The sequence below is a fragment of the Cydia amplana genome, chromosome Z (genome assembly GCF_948474715.1).
Source record: "Cydia amplana chromosome Z, ilCydAmpl1.1, whole genome shotgun sequence".
Taxonomy (NCBI): Eukaryota; Metazoa; Arthropoda; class Insecta; order Lepidoptera; family Tortricidae; genus Cydia; species Cydia amplana.
The window spans coordinates 15370127-15388554 of NC_086096.1; the positions used below are offsets into that span (position 1 = coordinate 15370127).

General features: G+C 38.8%; 2 protein-coding genes across 2 annotated transcripts; one reads left to right on the forward strand and one right to left on the reverse strand.

Annotated features, from left to right (window-relative positions):
- Window positions 1-1143: 1143 nt before the first annotated feature.
- On the reverse strand, window positions 1144-3905 carry LOC134661032 (breast cancer anti-estrogen resistance protein 3 homolog). Its single transcript, XM_063516933.1, has 5 exons — window positions 3683-3905; window positions 2481-3478; window positions 2224-2392; window positions 1667-1844; window positions 1144-1577 (listed from the first exon to the last, which is right to left on the reverse strand). Exons 1-5 carry the CDS (start codon window positions 3896-3898, stop codon window positions 1216-1218), a joined length of 1923 nt encoding a protein of 640 aa, XP_063373003.1. The 5' UTR covers window positions 3899-3905; the 3' UTR covers window positions 1144-1215.
- Window positions 3906-7437: 3532 nt separating this feature from the next.
- On the forward strand, window positions 7438-16295 carry LOC134661824 (alpha-mannosidase 2-like). The gene is made up of 6 exons (XM_063518019.1): window positions 7438-7504; window positions 9342-10138; window positions 11689-11781; window positions 12083-12277; window positions 13067-13178; window positions 13628-16295. The coding sequence occupies exons 1-6, from the start codon at window positions 7489-7491 to the stop codon at window positions 16285-16287; spliced, it is 3873 nt and encodes a 1290-aa protein (XP_063374089.1). The 5' UTR covers window positions 7438-7488; the 3' UTR covers window positions 16288-16295.
- The last annotated feature ends 2133 nt before the right edge of the window (window positions 16296-18428 follow it).

Here is an 18428-nt window from a genome sequence, read left to right on the forward strand (position 1 = left end):
TGGTACGAGTATTAGGTATATAGGTATACGTACAATAGGTGCATATACGCTCATGATACACAGGTCATTCCAACCGAGCTAGGTAACCAATGTATAACTGATATATGTATATCGAAATGTTGCTGGGTTCTTCTCCGTTACGAGTAGTGTTTAATATGCTACACAAAACAGATACACTGTTCTGAACAGGTAAATCTCACAGACAGACTTTATTTCAAAGTAATATTTTTTTATTTCTCGTATTAACAATCTTATTCCTTTTGTTATCTCATAATTTTTAGTATTAGTAATTAGAACAAAACACCATAATATCAATTTTCGGGTGGCTGCCTGTGTAAAATGGGCCTTAAGGCAGTTGTCCCACCAAGAGCGATGAGCTATAAGCGAGTAGAACGATAAACTAGAAACGAGTGGGCGAGCGGCGAGAAGCGAGTGTTAGCTTCAATAGTTTTGACGCTCGGCTATAGGTGAGTGTTCGAGTGCGACGGGCTATTGGACTCGCAGCTTGAGTTCAACTACCAAGCGAGCATCGCCGAGCGAGTACCGCTGAGCTAGTTTTATCTCGGCGACAAACTAGTAGAGCGAGTGTTCTCGCCGGCAGTGTAAACAGCCAGCGATGAACTATAAATATATGTATCTCTTTTACTAACACAGGGGATCCTTTTGTTCGTTTCTTGGGCGAGAAAATCGCCGATAGCTAATCGCTTACTCGCTCTTGGTGGGACAACTGCCTAATACTTACATGGAGATTCCTTAACTTTTTTGAACTATAGTTCTGTTTTTTTAGCATTAGAAAGAAGGTAAGCGATCATGACATGTCTTTTAATTGAAAAACGCATTTTAAAAATCAGTAACTTATACTTATGAAAGCAGAAGAATATAAATGATCGTATTAGATTCATAATTGTTACATATTTGCCGTGACTTATTTTAAACATGTTTTTCAATTAAAAGACACATCAAGATTGTTTACCTGTTTTCTAATGCTAAAAAAATGAACTATACATAATATACATTATGCAACTAGGTACATATTTGTTGTTAGGGTTTTTTAAACAAGGGGTTGTAATATGTAGAACCTTGTAGAACTAACTAAATGCATAAATACATATATGTATGTATGTTTATGTACCTAAAATAATGAGATGATATGGTAGAGAGTATTTATGTTCCTTTGATCACTGATCACAAAAGTTGTCTACAATCTTTCGCTGCTTATACAGCCCCATCACACTCTGGCGGCTGGTTAGCAAGTTTATTAGCCATCGCCGTTAATATATCTGTTAACCGCGCAAACCTCTGGTTAGGAGTGGTTAACGCCCCGCGTTCGCCCCAAAGAAAATTAATGTGAAATTCAGTTTTAAATAATTCTAGTAGGGTGGGATCCAAGGTGGGCCCCAGGGAAGACATCTCCTGCACCACGGTCCTAGCGTTCCTCTTGAACATGTCCACTTGGTCCGGGAAGTAGCGCGCGGACTCCAGGTGCGCTGCAGTCGCGTTGAAGTCGAAGGCGAGGATGTTCATCAGACTCGTCGGAAATGACTCGTCCGGTTGCATCAGGCCGCCTCCCTCACCATCTGCAAAACCAAAACCGTGAGTCTTCGCTTCAAGTATAAGCACCGGGTTGAATAATTAACACGGATCCAATGTTATTCTTATTTCTTACCGAATAAATGAAAACATAGCACCGGCGGCAGAATGTGCGGAGTAGTCGTGTTCGGTGGCAATGGGTTTGTGCCCTCGTTCATACTTTTAAAACAAGGACGCAGCTTTGCTTCGAACATGAAGGCATTGTCTGTGTAAACACGCCGTAAAATATTCCATGCGTTTTCTAAGCACTCCACCTAAAATTAAAATATAATTTCGGTATTGTTTCAAATTTTGTAAATACCTATATGTAATAGGGAGTATTACTGCGATGTTCTGCCGCCTGAGTGCAGCACTAGCACAAACCGTAAACCATAGAGTATCTTATAGGTGTATACTATGCATTAAACAGCTTTTTGATAAGTTTTCTCCGATTATTTTTGCTACGAATAAATATGCAATGGATGCATCGAAGAAGTTTATTTGCTGTTTGTGCTAGTAGTGTCCTCTAAGTTTTGCGTAATAGTTCATATTGACAATAGGTAGGTATTTCATATTTCTATCGCTTTAATTGTCACTCAGAAAATATTTTATATCTACTACAATTATAGATTACGCCCGAAGAAAGTATTGTACCTGCGGCATACACAGTCCGAACATTATGGCTGAAAATCCGTACAGATTCCCTAGTGCAGTTTTTGTTTCGACGGCGAGAAGTATCCAATCGTTGATAGTATCGGCTCTTTGCCTGTCCGTTTGGCAAGTCAATATCGTCACTGCTATCAGAAGCCGAAAAGTTTCAATTCTGCGAAAAAATTCAGTTTGTCACACAATAATTAAAGTCGGCAATAATAATTAACTGTCATGCCAATCAAGTAAAAATTGCTACCTACCTTTCAATGACATCCAAACGCAGTGATCTTCCTTGAGGTAGAAAACATAATTCTAAGCCCGATGCCGTTTTCTCTAGACCCTCGATCTGTATCGCATCATCGAGCAAAAAGTGTAGGTCCACTTTTGTCATATGATTCGCCAATATGCGAGGTCCTGACGTTCGTAATAAGAGCTTGATTGTGTGCAAAGTCTCAGATTCCAGCGGTTTTGAGAGTCCTGATAATATGATTTGTGACTGGAAGTTCTCAAGGTTAATTCGGGAATCTACGGTATAGTCCAAATTCTCGGATTGCAACAGCCGTGCTTCCGTCAGCTCGTAGTCGAACTGCTGTTTTATCGTTGGAGTTACTACATTGTAATCCGAGTCTATCCTCGACTTGTTCGGGTCACTATGGGCTGAGCTTTGAGTCGAGTCCCCGGAGCCATTTCCCGAGTCTGATCCTGACACGTGGTACAGTCTTTGTAATTCCAATCGTCTATCGTCCGATTTGGGACCATCGTATCTGGCCGGCTTGGCGGGAGGGCTGATAGGGAGATTCACATCCCAGGTGCCTGAACAGGAATTGGATTCACTCGGGAAATTTTTGACATGTTTCATTGTTTGGCTTTGAATTACCCCATCTGCACTGGCGCTCTTCGCTTGATTCGCATGCTGACTCATGTCAATAGGCGTCAACGAATGGGAACGTTGCTTTTTGAAAGGCGCACGTAATTGCATTCCTGGTTTGGAAGCGAAATGACTGTAGAGGCTGTACGGGTTGCCATAGCCGGATCCGTCACCCACAGGGGACACAACTGAGTTGGCGTCATCGTTGGGTATATAGTTAGTCAAAGGTACTACTCTGTTAGCCGGGTACTGTATTCTCGCGCCTGACGCTGCAGATATAGGCTTCCCAGAACCCACGTAAGACGTAATCAGATCAGCAACCGTATCATATGCTTCGTCTTCAAATTGATATTGGTATCTCTCGTAGACAGTTTCTGGGTGTACAACAATCTGTAAAAAACGCTCACATTATTTAATTCCTTAGGGTGCCTAGCCAGGATGCCAATCGTTTGCGCTACGACAACTAATAAACGCTATCTGTCAGTGTTAGAGACAAAAAGCTTTTCGTAGTCGTAACGCAAACGATTGGCATCTATGACTAGGCAGACCCCCAAGGTGTTGATCCATAAATATCGAAGATGGTGATGATCATACCCGCTGGATGACGAAGTGTAGATGCTGGCCGTTGGAGCGGCAGCTGAGCACGTAGTTGTCGGGCTGCGACGAGGAGTCGCGCACCAGGAACTCGCGGTCCTGCTGCAGCAGGCTCTCGGCCGCCGCGCGGCTCAGCGCGCCGTGGTACCACCCGTGCGATATTATCTGGTCCGAAGGCAACGAGAACTCCCACTCGAGGAGCCCTGATGTTGTCATAGAGCTCGCGTCCTGATAAATTCGATTCGCTTTACATTTACACCGAGGAAACATAAACAATTTAATTAATACAATATAGGCATGTATAACTTTACGAGTACCTACGTACGCTATTACCTCCGTTAAGGCTGCGTTTCGACCAGAGATGTGCGACGATGCGTTGCGAGGTATGTGTTTGTTAAGAACCAATAGAATCACTTCATTCGCTTTCCTCGCTCAGCGTGCAGTGATTCTATCGGTTCTTAAAACACATCCCTCGCACATCTCTGGCCGAAACGCACCCTACAAACTGAACAAATAGATCCTTTATGTTTTTATTAAGTAATTGAAAATAAAAATAACATTTACCTCTTCTTAGCGCCACGCGAGCGAGTTAAAAAACTTAAAACATATGTAATAAAGCCCAACGCTATATCATGTAAAAAAATATCTTCAAATCGACCAAGGCGTTCTGGAGGGAAACATTAACTCGCGTGTACAAATATGTACAAATTATACAAAATCGCACAAAAAAACAACTAGACCCTTATCGTTTATTAAATATTACAGTCTAATACATAATTAGGACATTATTAAGTTTTAATATTCCTAATTTCATTTGATAATGTAATTTTTAAAACCCTGGAATAAAACAAGTGTTTAAGCTTTAGACGTATTGTAAGTCACCCTGTATATGCACTCTAATATTGAATGTCACTTAACATTTATGAAAATAACCACTTGTTACTCACCATGATAAATTGATGATGTACAATTCTCAAACAATTCTCATAACTAGGCTATTTACTAGATAAAATGTAGAACAGCACCGCAATGTTTTTGCCGGCACGGAGACGGCGCGGGGCGCTTGGGGTGTGTGGATCGATACACGGCGCGGGTACCGCGGGTCGGTCGCGGTCGCGCCCGGCCGCCACGCCAGCCCGCCGCCCGGAAGATGCTAACTCGGGTCTCTGTTTGGCGCATGCGGCGTACCTCTAAAAATTGCATAAATAGACAAGGCCTATACTTTATTGAATGCACGAGTAAGGGCCACTTGCACCATTCACTAACCCGTGGTTAACCGGTTAAACCTGGTGTTACCATGGTTACCGGTACAATTTGACAATGGGTTAACGGTTTAACCGCTTAACCCCGGGTTAGTGGGATGGTGCAAGTGGGCCTAAGTGTAATTATTTATCGATCTAGACATCTTTGGGAAGTCGATAAAAACCGCCTTTACAAATTTGATACCTATGGGTTAAAATTGCGCTAGTTCAGTGGTTCCTAACCTTTTCAGTCCGGTCACCCCTATGACTAACTAGGGAACCTGATTTTACCCCTCCTCCCAATGGTAATAAAAAATAAAACGTGTACGTTTGTTGTATTGTTACATTAGGTTAGCTTATTACCCCCGTAAAATACCAGTTTTACACCCACGGGGGTAATTAATTACCCCCAGGTTAGGAACCATTGCGCTAGTTATATTTCAGTTATCATTTCGCCGTTTTTACAAACTTTTATTTAACTTGCCCTGTTAGTATTAAGTTTGTTGGTGTTGTTAGTTAGTGTGGGTTAAATCTTGGAAGCTGGAAAATATTTTGGTTGTTTAAAACATGCTTGTTTCATGTACGTATAATTTTAAGTAGGGAAGCAGTTAAACCCTAAAAAGAATTCATTAATCAATTAATACCCCTAAATTCGACAACGTCCAAAATATTATATACATAGACATAATATTAACCTTTGGCCATTTTTTTGTATTTTTTTCTTAACCAGAATTGCTATGAGCGCAGAGTAGGTTTGAACTCACGACCTACCATGTTTTCTGTCGATTTGAGGGTTAAATGTTATGCTGTAAAAAGGTGACAATCCTTGGTACCTACTCATTCATGTGTTCATGTTTTGAAAATATCTGTGTCTTTAGTGTGTCACGCAATCGCATGTTGACTCTTTTAATAATACTTATAGTACCAACAAGTACGTCATCATCATCATCATCATATTGGCCGAAGGTCGCTAAGTCCGCTCACGTTCACTGTTGGACAAGAAATTTAATTGAATACACTCCTAAGTAGTTCTCTTTAAATTGTGATCCTAGCAACGTGGATTACGTGGAATTCCAACTTCCAGTTTCAAATCCATCCAACATTTCCTCGGTTTCAATGACGGTGCAGTCAGGCGTGTCTCACTCCGCGATTTCGTCGCTTTGCTACAGGAAGCTAAAAGTACATCCGTTCCGGCCCCAATTTTGGGGAAAGCCATAAGCCGCGCGTAGCGATGTCGCCACCTAGCGGCCATATCTGTGCTGATCGTAACAGACGCGTTTTGTTAGAGAGTGAGTCTTCTGTACTTAGTACTATTATTTATTCTGTGGTGCAGTGCTCATTTATTTTTTTTATTAAGTAATTTTAAATTTGTAATAATTAACGCATTCACTGCCAGCAACCCGCCAGGCGGGTGCACTATCCGTAGTCGCTTTTCCCTACATACGGTTTTTCCCATGTTATCGGCTACGCTCGCAGCGCTTAGCAAGCGCGTAGCTAGCTCGTAGCAAGCGCTGGCACTGAATGTGAATACTTTCTTTACATTGAGAGTAGGGGCGCCGGTGATTTTTGTTTTTCTGCGAATATTGATGAACTTAATATTGCTTATTTCCAAAGTTAGAATGTTTTTTCTGTCTGTCCAAGTTCCTCGTGCTAATACCGATACCCGAGCACAAGTGAAACGCTACCAAAAAATTTAGTTTAACTTTGCTCCCGATTGAAATACAATATTTTCTATCACACCAACATTAGGAAAATACTATCTGTAAAACATGATAACTCGAATTCAAACGAATGCTATTGAATATCTTTCATTCAAAATCACCACTTAAAAGTCTATCCTAGCAGCCACCGTTAAGAATAAACAACTCAAAATTTAGAACTAGAGGATATAATGCAACTGTGCTATATATTTTTGAACAATAAAAAAAGCCTTTACTTGCTAGTTTGGTGAAAATCTTCTTTCTTAACCCAGTCTTTTTCCAGCGGATTGCTATTCTTCGATCGACTTCTGCGGAATACGAGTGGTACCTGTACCTATTTTTCTTTGCTGAAAGAAATATCTTTTCCAAGGTAAAAGTAGTTCTCGACAGACTCAGGTTTCACTAAAATTGGAATATCTAGCGCGGGATTAGAATCGCTAAAATATAGATCAAGTTTTCTGATTTAGCACCTAAGGCTGCAGTAGGTAACTATAGTGTTAACAACACAACGGCGGATTTGCCCTATAGGCCCAGTAGACCCGGGCCTAGGGTGGCAAGACTTTAGGGGCGGCAGTCTATATGATGGGTGCTATGAAAAGGTACCACAAATGAATGGTAAATGCAGAATTTTGAAAACAACTTGTCATTCTTAAATAAGTACTTCCCTGCCAATTGTTTTAAAACTGTCAGCTACCATTGTGCATTGCATACAGGGAAATAAAGTAAAACATTGTTTTCAAAACAACGCCTGGATTGTGCCACACTTTCTGTCTGGTCGGAGAGCACAATGGCGGTGGCGCTGAGCCGGAGTTACTGTCGTATTCTGGGCACTATATTCCTGTTGCACGCACTACTGGACATAACTATGTGCCACGAAAAAAGTGAGTAAAGTCACCTGTTTCAGAATTTTCTTAAGAGCCCATCAACGTGCACACTAGCGCCACTGCTAAATAATCGTGATTATTTTAATTTAACGAAAGATAATTAAAAAAGGGGGCCGCTACGTACTGTATCTTGTATTAAAGTACCTTTTGAATACATCAAACTAGTTTCTATGTTGCTGGATTCGTCAATCTATAAACTCAAAACAAAAACGGCCGTTTTAACTTTGGACGCATAGATTGACGAATCCAGCAACATAGAAACTAGTTTGATATATAATTACGATTATTTACGTCATGCTCCGTGGCAACCCCACTGTCTGTTTTGTGATTTATTGAAACGTAATGCTGATGTACACAATATGTACTGAATTAGTACATACTTAAAAAAAATTGTACCTCAATAGATCGAGAGTACAATTAAGTCAATTCGGACTTGCTCTAGAGCATCTCCCCAGCAACCCCAAAATTTATTTAAAGAAAGTTCACGTAAATACTTACTTTTTAGCAAATAAGACGCTGAAAAAAAATTGTACTGTGGTTTTTAACGTTGAATCAGTTAGCCATGGCTAATTAAATTACCTAATTGACGCCAGGACGCAAGCGCATCCAGCCGACTTCTCAAACGTACGAAACTTTGTATTTTTATATACAATGGGATACACACATTTTATTTATGTTATGAACTTGGTTTCTGGTGAGAGTTCCAATGTTTTCTTGTCAACCAGCAATGTTACTGGGTACTATTATTAGGTCAAGTGTGGGGTATCATTTATGAAAGGGCTTGAGTTCCACATTTTAAAATCTGTATGTATCTTAGTAAAGAACTCATTTGTTTCATAAGACCTCAGTATGGAACCCTGGAACAAAAAAAATATATTTGAGATTCTCACAATGAGCTCTTTAATATGATATATAACACGATATAGTTTGCAAAACTTTGTTTTTTAACGGTCTCATTCACCCCCCAAAAGTGCCCCCTATGTTTAAAATTCATTTAATTACGTTACATGTCCGTCTTTGGGTTACAGACTTACATATGTGTACCAATTTTCAACTTAATTGGTTCAGCAGTTTCCGTTCCGTTCCGTTTTTTCCTTTTGAGGTACGGAACCCTAAAAATAAATAGGTACGTTTATGATCAATGCACCATTGCTGGTTGACAAGAAAACATTGGAACTCTCACCAGAAACCAAGTTCATAACTTAAATAAAATGTGTGTATCCCATTGTATATAAAAATACAAAGTTTCGTACGTTTGAGAAGTCGGCGGGATGCGCTTGCGTCCTGGCGACAATTAGGTAATTCAACTAGCCATGGCTAACTGATTCAACGTTAAAACCACAGTACAATTTTTTTCAGTGTCTTATTTGCTAAAAAGTAGGTATTTACGTGAATTTTCTTTAAATAAATTTTGGGGTTGCTGGGGAGATGCTCTAGAGCAAGTCCGAATTGAGTTAATTGTACTCTCGATCTATTGAGGTACAATTTTTTTTAAGTATGTACTAATTCAGTACATATGTACTGAATATACAATATTCATTCAATATATATATATATATTGTGTACATCAGCATTACGTTTCAATAAATCACAAAACAGACAGTGGGGTTGCCACGGAGCATGACGTGATTATTTAGCAGTGGCGATATTGTGCCCGTTGATGTGCTCTTAAATCATAAAAAAGATATAAACGTCAATGTAAAAAAATGTTATGTTATGATTGACAAAATTTCAAATTGAAAACGGGCCTTTGGCGTATCCAGTATTACAGCATTTGATTTGACATAACTATTGAAAAATTACAATAATTAATATGGATTCGCATTGTCTTCAGCTCTTCGAAAGATTGTTCGAAACCAATCCAAAATGGTACAAAGACCTTTTTACGACAAGAGCGGAATGTCCGCAACAGGCATGGCTGGGCATTCATATCTTAACCCGTTAAATATCCACCGAGCGAGTTCCAGCAGAACCGTACCCGCGAGGAGCCAGCATCTCCGTCGTGTGCCCTTGGTGCCTTCGGCAGTAAACATTACACGCGGAAAAATATTCTCCCGAATGAAGACATCGCAAGCAGAAAATTTACAAACCATTGAACTTAGGTCGGCCAGAAACATATTTTTAAATAGCTCCAAGATAATGCCTCAAATTTTTGACTTGTATTCCTTAGAAAGTAATAAAAACAGTGGAAACGACTCGACCTGGGAAAATATAAAAGGCATCCCTCGAAAACCCTCTCCTTTCTTTCCTGCAGTAGACGACAACCACTTGCAAACAATTGAAGCTCACCCGCAGCCTCCGCACCCGCAGGCGAAGGAAACGATAGTCATTCCCATTCCTGAAAGCCAAGGGAAATATGAGACCGACGATCCGCTACTTGTAAAAGGAATATTTCGGGCAAAAGCGCCGACGAGTATAAAACCCAATGTAAACATTGAACCAAATGTAAACCGGCAATCACTACTGGATTATGATAGCCAAAAACTTGACTATTTTATGGAAGTACCTATGAATTTGCCCAGCAACGATGGTCACAATATGTCAATTGAGGGATTTCACATATGCGCCTCCATCGAATCAATTAGGTCAAATATTGACGCACAAAAGAGATTTACTGAATTTGATATAGAGGTAATTATTAAAACTTATAAAAGTTAGCAAATTAATAAGTTGGTAAATTTATAGGGTCCGTACCCGAGGGTTCCTGTGCCCGGCAGACGGTCATGTATAGGCTGACATTATTATTACACACAGTCTATTTTAATTGGAAAATCCTTCATATATCTATGCCACAAATTTTAGACGACCTATAGTCGACTAAGTAGCGAAGAAAAAAGTGATATTTAATTATCCCTACTATTAAAAAGAAATTCGTGAAATTTAGATTTTTGTGTCGATTCTGTTTTTGGATTTTTATCAAAATGGCGGAGCCATGTTGACGATGTATTTTTTCTAATTATTTTATTATATGTAGGTACGTAACTAGTACAAAATAAGTTAAAAATTAAAACTAGTCTTTTTATGCAACAAAAATGAGTTTTCTTCAAAATAGCCTCCTTTCGCTTATCATTATCGCTTCGAATCTTGGAGGATACAACTAAACGGAGTAGCCATTAACAGGCTTTCCCCTCTGTCGAAAATAGGCGGCCAACGGCCATACACAATGTATGGACTGACGTTTATCTGACATGGCTTTTTACGTTACGCATACATTTGACGTTCCCCTCCCCCGCAAAAATCGGCAGACTATTTTGTACAGAAAATTACAGACATGGCGTCTCCGTTTGATTATATCCTCCAAGCTTCGAATCAAAACGCTTCAAATTATCCCGGATTCATAAGTTCAAAAGAGTGGCCACCCTACTCGCCAGATCTAAATCCAATAGTTTGTGGTCAATCTTAGATCTTAGAGACAAGGGCCTGTGCTACTAAACACAAAAGTGTAAACGCTCTAAAAGCAACACTGACCAAAGAATGGCTAAAAATATCCTTGGAGGAGCTGCGGCATTTCGTTGAAAATTTTAACAAACGTTTGCGTTTGTATATCAAAGCGAAAGGAGGCTATTTTAAAAACAATTAATTTTTGTTGCATAAAAAGACTAGTTTTGATTTTTAACTTATTTTAGTACTAGGTACGTAAGTACTTAACAAAATAATTAGAAAAAACGTTGTCAACATATTTTTGGGCCATCCTGTATTTTAAAAAATAGTTATTTTCGATACAAGTGCGAAAAAGAGGAAATTCGAAACGAGTGGCGATAAATTAAAACACGACCGAAGGGAGTGTTTTAAATCGACACGAGTTGCGAATTACCTATTCGCACGTGTATCGAACAACGTTTTACAGTACATATGGCACTTTAAAGTTTCGACATACGCACGAAAAGTGCTATTTTACGCACTAGTGCGGAAAAGTAGCCCCATATGTACTGTAAAATATTTTATTTGCAACAATACTTCATTCTAAAATACATAGGTGAGCATAGGTGCTGTTTTGTTATTCAGTTGAATGTTAGCTCGCGAGGTCTACAGCTCACGTAGACGTAGTTTCCTATAAGCTGGCGGGGCGGTTGAATTAATGGAATAGTTTGCAGTTGATTTGTATTTCATAATTATTGCGCTGTTAACAAAGACAAACAATGACTTATCTTATTTTAATATTCTTAAAATTATTTTCTTAGCCTTCCTGGATGAGGAAACGAAATTTTTGGAACAATATTTATAACAGTCGCTACGAATTTCTAATGAGAAATTCAAAGTGGCCGCCATTGAAGGTACGTAGTGAGAAAACTGAGAAAGTATGTAGGTAGGTACCTTATACTTTATTTAAACCTTAACAAATAAAAAAAATTAAACAGTGTATTTTCTTTACCCGACTACGGAAGGGCTTAATTATTTTAGCAGTGGATATTTGTGTATGTTTGTGTCGATGTTCCATCGTCGATCGTGGAGCCAAAAGATGTTGATGAATGAAGTTTTATCGCTTTGTATTTAAAAGTATTTCCGTAGTGGGGTTATAACAATGTTTTAAACGTTTTTACTGGTCTGGTTACTTATTTACTTGTTTATTTCAAGGTTATACTAGTACCTCGCTCACATGTTAATACTATTTGGAAAAACACTTTTGAGCATTATAACAATAACTCTGCCAACAAAATCATTTCTAACATCGTGAAGAAGATGAACTTATATCCTAACTTAACTTTTAATTGGAATGAAATATCCCATTTAAGTAAATGGTGGAAAACGACCACTCATAAAAACCGCGCGGTAAGTGTTTAACTAAGCATGCAATCATAATTCTAGGTTTCTGTAGCATAATATGGCCAGGAAACGCAACTGAACCCATAATATCTATATGTATTATGTAAGAGTTAAAAATAACTTTCACAGTACATATGGGGCTACTTTTCCGCACTAGTGCGTAAAATAGCACTTTTCGTGCGTATGTCCAAACTTTAAAGCGCCATATGTACTGTAAAACGTTGTTCGATACACGTGCGAATAGGTAATTCGCAACTCGTGTCGATTTAAAACACTCCCTTCGGTCGTGTTTTAATTTATCGCCACTCGTTTCGAATTTCCTCTTTTCCGCACTTGTATCGTAAATAACTATTACAGTACATGTGGGGCCTCTTTTCCGCACTAGTGCGTAAAATAGCACTTTTCGTTGCTATGTCAAATATTTAAAGGGGCATATGTACCTCCTGTAAAACGTACGATACGCGTGCGAATAGGTAATTCCTTGGAGGATATAATTTTAGTTGTATCCTCCAAGGGTAATTCGCAACTCGTGTCGATTTAAAACACTCCCTTCGGTCGTGTTTTAATTTATCGCCACTCGTTTCGAATTTCCCCTTTTCCGCACTTGTATAGTAAATAACTATTTGAATGTCTCTAGCAATATACCTACTCAAGTAGGTACACCCAACTTGTCAGTAGGCGCGACTGTACTTATTTTGGTATTTATTAATCTCTCTTTGGCATTATACCTGTAGTTGTAGTTTCGTTATGTCAAATTAGTGCAATACTTTACTCGCATTCTCTGTATTTCCACAGAGTTTAAGAAAATTTGTAACAGCAGGAAGATTAGAAATAACTACTGGAGGTTGGGTCGAATCTGACGAAGGAACAACCCATATATTTGGCCTCGTGCATAATCTGATTGAAGGTAAATAGGTATAGTTATACCGTTAACTGGGGTAGACAATTTCTTTGTCTGCCACGAACTTTTTTATATATTGTATGTACTAATTTCGGATAATTCAGTGTTGTTTGGTTTATATCTCCGTTGACATTTGCTGAGACGTCACGTCAGTCTTTCCGTGACCACAGCTGGTGCAACTCAGCTGAAACGTCGGAATTTAAGTTAAAAACAATGAAACTATATCGCGGTAGACTCGTTTATGTAATTAAATATGTGTAAAAAAGGCGAAAATTGAAAGTGTAACATTAAGAATCTTAATTTAAGACAGTCTAAAGATTATAGATAAGATATCATACAGTCCCGCGTTTTTTTTTTGTACAAGGTAGGAATGGTCATCGCCCTGTCTGTGTTAATTTCCTAGATTGGGATACCATGAAGGCAGTCACCCAAACTTAACGGTTATTTATTTCTAGGACACCAGTGGCTCGCGGAGCACCTGAACTATGCGCCGGACGTGGGGTGGCTCACCAACAGTGTCACCCACAGTCCCACACTGGCCTATCTATTGTCTGCGTCGGGCATAACAAAATTAATCTTCACCAATGTTCATTACTCGTGGGAGGAGTATTTCGCAGAGTACCAAATAAGCGACTTCGTTTGGGTTCAAAACTGGATCAATGAAGGATCATATTCGTCAGAGCTTAATAAACTATTAAAACAAATAGGACAAGATCGTTATCCCAGCAATTCTGTACTATCACACTACTTACAGTTTAACACGGACGGATTTGGAGCATGTGGGCCAAATAAACAATTATGTACCACTGATTTCGATTTCTTCAAACATGCCCAATCTTGGCATATACACGGATACAACGTCAAAGAGAAGTCCGAACTCATTCTCGAGCAATATTCCAAGACCGGGACCCTGACACCTCATAATGTCATTATTGCTCCAATTGGAGGGCCCCATCACTTCGCAAATCAAGAGGAAATTGATTACCAGTACAATAATTACGAAAAAATTGCTGAATTTATCAACGTTAATCGCAATATTTACAAAGCTACTATTGAGTTTGGCACGCCAATGGATTATTTTAAGTCAATCTTAAAAAGAAATTTAAAGTATCCAAGTTTGAAAGGAGATTTTTTAAATTTTGCCGATGTGGAAAATGGCATCCCGGCGTATTGGACAGGCTATTTCACATCCAGACCTTTACTTAAAATTTTACTAAGGCGTCTTCAAGCAACCTTGAGATCTTCAGAAATATTGTTTTCATTTGCGATAGCTGATTCGACAAACGACAGCCAAGATATTGACGTAAATATAATTGAGCTATTAACCAAAAGTAGAGAAACCGTCGCCCGATTATTAGATCGCAACGTGATAGGCGGCACCCTGTCCAGTAATGTGCTCCGGTACGTGCACGAGAGTATCTGGACAACGGTGAACGACTGCTGGAAAATACAGGAGGCCATGGTTAGTTTGTTCACGACAAATAAGACGAGAAAAAACCCTTATTTAAGCAAGTACGTGTATCGAGACGGTGAGTTTATATCAGTATTTAGAACTATCAGTCCAGGAGATAACGTGTTAGTGTTTAATTCTTTGAGCCATGAGAGATACGAGATAATAGAACTGTTCACAAAAATACCAAACATCCGAATTGTTGACCACAACAAAAAAGATGTCGCGGTCCAGGTCAATCCTGTATGGAAGTACGACCTTAATAATGTTGTAGTTATATCTAAACAATTCTTCAAAATAATGTTTGCCGTTCTTATCCCTCCGTTGACAATTGAACTCTTCAAAGTAAAGGAATCTTCTATGCAGCCACTTAATACAGCCACGATATATTGCGTACATTGCATTGTAGAAGAAGATATGATTAGTGGATTATATTTCCCTTTTACTATTCAGCCTATTGAACATGGGGATGTTCAGCTGGAAAGTTATAAGCATCGCCTAGTATTTGACGAAAACACTGGGTTTTTAAAAACAGTCGTAGAGAAAGACACATATACGGAAAAGCCGGTTGTGATCAATTACGGAGCATTCACAGGATCTTACGTAAATTCTGGGATGTTTTTACTTAACACTAATACGACAAAACCAATCCGAGATATATTGAAACCATACAGAACAACAAAAATATTTATGATATTGACAGGACAACTGATCACTGAATTTACTTCAGTATACGGACAACTACTACACCACACTGTGAAATTATTTAATGTACTTAACAGCCCCTTATCGAGCGCCATTTTAATCGAAAGTAAAGTAGATTTAGACATATCACCAAATAACAGAGACGTAGAATTATTTATGTCAGTACAAACGGACATTTACAACGGTAATCCTCCAGAGATCTATATCGATAATAACGGATTTCAATACACACCTCGTACTATTAATGTAACTAGACGCATTGAATCTAATGTGTATCCTATAACGACACTAAGCTACATCCAAGACCGAAAGCAACGGTTAACTGTTATTACTGACCATGCCCAAGGAGTGACTGCAATGCAAGAGGGACAGATAGTTGTAATGCTGGACAGGAGGGTCCTCTTCGACGACGGCCGGGGGGTCAATGAAGGGCTCGCCGACAGGGGCGCTACATACCAAAGACATTATATCCTACTGGAAAACTTCAGCCAAACATCTAAGTATTACCCCGTGCCCCATTTAAAATCTGTCCAATTACCTAGTTTCAAGGCTAATTATTTATCTAATACTTTCAATTACGACATAGACATTTTTATAATAGACAAGAATGTGACTGGGTATTGCTTATACGCTATCATTCCTTTAATTAAGGCGACATATCCATGCGACGTGTTTTTACTTAGTTACAGAACATTTTTAGACGGCATGACTTCAAAACGTTCGTCAAAAAATGTAGGTTTGATGATTTTACATAGACAAAGCTTTACTTGTCAGATCAATTATGAGTCACTAGTGCACTGTGACGTAGATCCTAATCTCTCCATACAGAACATACTTCCATCCGCAAGAACAGTTTTTAAAACTAATTTAGCGGGTACAAACGAGGGTACACGTTTAAAATATATAAATCTAGAAATGTTTCAGCCAATGGAACTCTTAACTTTAAGAATACATTCATGAAACTGTACCAGCTAGATCTTCTCTCATTTGTGTTCGAGATGAGTTAGTCAATAGAAACTTAATTATATTATATATACATATATTATATAATATAATTAAATAATAATGTGTGCCTTAACACCGATCCACAACATAAGAAGCATACAACATGATTTTGAATATACCATCGCTGTAGTTAGGAACTAGGTAGGTTTTCGAGAATTTTAAATACATTAGATTAGGTGTAAGGTTAGGGTTTATTATTATTATTATAATACATACAATGTACTCGTTACGAGTTTTAAATATGGGCCTATTTGAGACGATACTTACCCATTTATTTAGTTATCAATTAACCGTGCCAAATTAAAAAAAATGTTGGTATTATCTTAATTTTCTTTCCTTATGTAAGTTTTACCTGCCATAAATCTGGCCCAGGGGGCCGATTTTTTTATTTCGATCGCTCGATTTCGTCACTCGAATATCGGTGGAAAACGGCGAAATGCTAATTTTTGAAATACGAGTGATAGAAATTTGGAATCGAGTGGTATTGACTACTCGTTTTCAATTCTATTTGTAGAATTTATATGCCCTCGAAATTCAAAAATCGGCCCCCAGTAGTGGAGATATTACTGAACGAAATACACGAAATCGAGCGATCGAAATTCAAAAATCGGCCCCCAGGCTACTTACAATCGTAGGAACATTGGTAAACGTGCTCATGTGCTTTGATGTGCACAAGATGTGCATTAAAAAGTGGGACGGCTACGAAAACCATGAATGACATAATTTTACATTGTGCAACAGGGGGCGTAAGTTAAATATTGCAAACGAGAGTAAGTTTATAGACTCGAGTTTGCAATATTATTACGCCCCGAGTTACACACAATGTTTTTCATCCCACTTGCGATACAAAAATGAAGTATAAAGACAAAAAACTGTTATTTACTCAGAATTTGATTTTTAGGGTTCCGTACCCAAAGGGGAAAAAACGGGACCCTATACTATACTAAGACTCCACTGTCCGTCCGTCCGTCCGTCTGTTACCAGGCTGTATCTCATGAACCGCGATAGCTAGACAGATGAAATTTTCACAAATGATGTATCTCTGTTGCCGCTATAACAACAAATACTAAAAATAAAATAAAATAAATATTTAAGGGGGCTCCCATACAACAAACACGATATTTTTGCTCTATTTTTTGTTGATGGTGCGGAACCCTCCGTGCGCGAGTCCGACTCGTACTTGGCCGGTTTTTTATTTTATTACTTTGCCTCACATGTGAATAAAATGCAACTTTGGTATCAGTTTTTAATTGAACAATCAAGAGAGCCTTTATCAGTTGGTGTTTTGAAAAGTAATAAGTACTCACTGCCCATGTCTATTTAGAAGTGTAATTTATACTTGGTCAACCAGATCTTGACAGTAGAAAAAGGCGGCAAATTTGAAAAATGTAGGCGCGAAGGGATCTCGTCCCATAGAAAATTTGAATTTCGCGCCTTTTTTTTACTGACATGATTTGGTTGACCAGTTATAGGTACTGTCTTGGGTGAGACTTGAACTCACTGCACTGGATCGCTAGCCCATTGCTCTGCCATCTGAGCTACCAATACCTCAGGCAGTTCAAGCACCTCACCCGAGGACAGCAAATATTTCCACCATATGGGCCTTTAGGGAGAGACCCTAGTGACATCTGCTGTAAGAGCGTTTTAAGAGTTTAACGGCTACCGGAGTTCCAAGTCAAACTGGAAATTTAGCAGTAACGATGTGACACCCCATACTAAATTAATAATCACAGAAACACTAACACTAGTGTATATTATGTTATGAAAATTAGACGTACCAATATAAAAATGGTATGTAGAGTCTGCCGGCCTAGCCAAGGTGACAATCGCTATCGCTTCGACAACGAAACGCTTAGTGTCATGGTATAATAATATACTCCGCCTGGTACTCTATTCCGAGATTCGCGAATGACCTAACTGGCACTTGCCTACGTCATCATGCTGTTTACAGGTTCTCAAACTTTAAAATGTGGGAGAATTTTAACCAACAGTGAAAATTATTTTAACGGCATTAATTTTAAGTTATTCATGTAGAAACATAGTAAAATAAAACAAATCTATACTGCACTTTTCACTCCTACTCTTACAGTTCCGAA

What these genes read in the sequence shown, in the direction of transcription:
- LOC134661032 (XM_063516933.1), bottom strand. Translation starts at nt 3,898, where the DNA reads ATGACAACATCAGGGCTCCTCGAGTGGGAGTTCTCGTTGCCTTCGGAC. An exon ending in CGTTTGGATGTCATTGAAAG is followed by an intron (nt 2,393 to 2,480) that starts GTAGGTAGCAAT and finishes ATTTTTTCGCAG; the next exon opens with AATTGAAACTTTTCGGCTTC. An exon ending in GCTATGTTTTCATTTATTCG is followed by an intron (nt 1,578 to 1,666) that starts GTAAGAAATAAG and finishes TTGGTTTTGCAG; the next exon opens with ATGGTGAGGGAGGCGGCCTG.
- LOC134661824 (XM_063518019.1), top strand. An exon ending in TTACTGAATTTGATATAGAG is followed by an intron (nt 10,139 to 11,688) that starts GTAATTATTAAA and finishes TTATTTTCTTAG; the next exon opens with CCTTCCTGGATGAGGAAACG. An exon ending in CCACTCATAAAAACCGCGCG is followed by an intron (nt 12,278 to 13,066) that starts GTAAGTGTTTAA and finishes GTATTTCCACAG; the next exon opens with AGTTTAAGAAAATTTGTAAC.